Raw genomic sequence first — 1848 nt, forward strand, 5'->3', positions numbered from 1 at the left:
TTATTATTATCATTATCATCATCATCATCATTATATATTATTATTATTATTATTATTATTATTATTATTATTATTATTATTATTATTATTATTATTATTATTATTATTATTATTATTATTATCATTATATTATTATTATTTTTATTATTATTATTATTATTATTATTATTATTATTATTATTATTATTATTATTATTATTATTATTATTATTATTATTAGCGCACACGTTGTGCCAAAGCTTATTTATTGATTCCTTGCTCAGTAAATATTATACATGTGGCCCACAGAATTCTACACTTAGTGTAGAATTCTGTGATGTGGCCTAATGTTGTTGTTTGTTTTTTTGGTCTTTTTTAATTTGATCGATCGATCCTCTTAATATTCATTTAAACTGTTTTGTTTATATGCCTACGAGGGACACCTCGTTCAATTGCCAAAGAAGCATATGGCTATAAAACGCAAAGTATGTTGTGATGAATTTCGAAAAGTGTAGACTAAATTAATTCATTATTCATTAACTTTAATTATTTCAGTAATCCACTAAATGCCGCCTGTAGGCCTAGATCTAATAATTGAATTTTCAGTCAAATACAAACACGAAAATATTGATCCCCATTATTCTTGGGCGCAAAATAATTTCGTATTAATTTTTTCCCGTTCTACAAATAATTACTTTTCGTTTACATCCACTATCTCGTTGAAGTTATGTATTGTAAACATTTTTCAAAATCATTACAACAATTTCAAGGTCTAGATCTATATATCTGATATTTTATTTAAAAATAAACTGAATTTTTTCCCCAAAACATTTTATTAATTTTGATAATCAGATTTTTCACGACGATTTGTTTTACAAACACGCAGAGTAGCCCCCCTTCCCTTGGCGCAAACTATAAGTTTACAAAAAAGAAAAAAGGCGTCATAAGCCAAGCCTTATCTGGAGAACTGTGACAAGAGGTGGCACGAACATCAGCCACATAACGGTGAACACGATCTCAACCTATTTACCTCTTTTATGCCATGGCAAAACGGAGAAGGTAATCTGTTTCAGACTAATGTTCTTTTTCAAATTTGGGACATCTTACATTAATAACATTATGCCAGTAGAAACGATCTCTGTAACACCGCCACTGACACTGCCGTGCCGTAGTCGTAGGAGGCTCGCTCTCGTCTTCTACTAGATTCTAGAGTCTAGTAGATCTAGCCTGTTTCGAGATTGGACCTTGCCTTGCCCCTGGCCCGTGCCTTTTATATTTTTATGTTTAGCAGGCGGGACTTAGATCTAGATCTAGATCTAGTTCTAGATTCTAGATCTCATAGCCATCCCGCCTCCATATTGTCTTTTACTTTTATGTTTGTTGATGGAAGTGGTTATTCTCAACCCGGGGTGAGATATAATTTCTTATACTTATATTTAACATTGGTTTGAGGAACTTTTGGTGCTTTTCGGTAGTTCCCACCCCCCTTATTTGAGCCTGACCTAGATCTACATCTAGTTCTACATCTAGATCTAGATCTAGAATCTAGATCTAGATTCTATTAATATACGTTTGATTCGCGGTGAGCTAAGATATCAAACCTAACAACAGCAAAACATCAAATTGTGGCATGCCCCCCTGAAACCCCCCCTTCCTATTTTTGTTAGGTCAGGGGGGCCTGAAACCCCCCTACTCTTGGGGCCAAAGGCCACCTCTATTCTCACCCGGGATGAGAATAGTGCAGGCTAGTCTTTTGGCTATTCTCACCCGGTGCGCGTTCACCGTTATAGTTTATAGCCTAGAGTACATCCTGTGGTGCTATACAGTAAGCGATCTTTTGTGGATATCTCTGGAAGTTACAGGTCGATC

The 1848-nt window shown here is 34.3% G+C and overlaps 1 protein-coding gene across 2 annotated transcripts in view; it reads left to right on the forward strand.

Moving 5' to 3' along the window:
- The first annotated feature begins 217 nt into the window (after positions 1-217).
- The window catches only part of LOC101864225 (S-phase kinase-associated protein 2), a 31538-nt gene continuing 29907 nt past the window's right edge, over positions 218-1848 (forward strand). For both annotated transcript variants that reach the window (XM_005098897.3, XM_005098898.3), the window contains exon 1: positions 218-1038. In XM_005098897.3, coding sequence (XP_005098954.1) covers positions 1022-1038 — 17 coding nt within the window. In that variant the 5' untranslated portion in view covers positions 218-1021. The remainder of the gene's footprint in view (positions 1039-1848) is intronic.

Source organism: Aplysia californica, unplaced genomic scaffold (assembly GCF_000002075.1).
Source record: "Aplysia californica isolate F4 #8 unplaced genomic scaffold, AplCal3.0 scaffold00196, whole genome shotgun sequence".
Classification (NCBI taxonomy): domain Eukaryota; kingdom Metazoa; phylum Mollusca; class Gastropoda; order Aplysiida; family Aplysiidae; genus Aplysia; species Aplysia californica.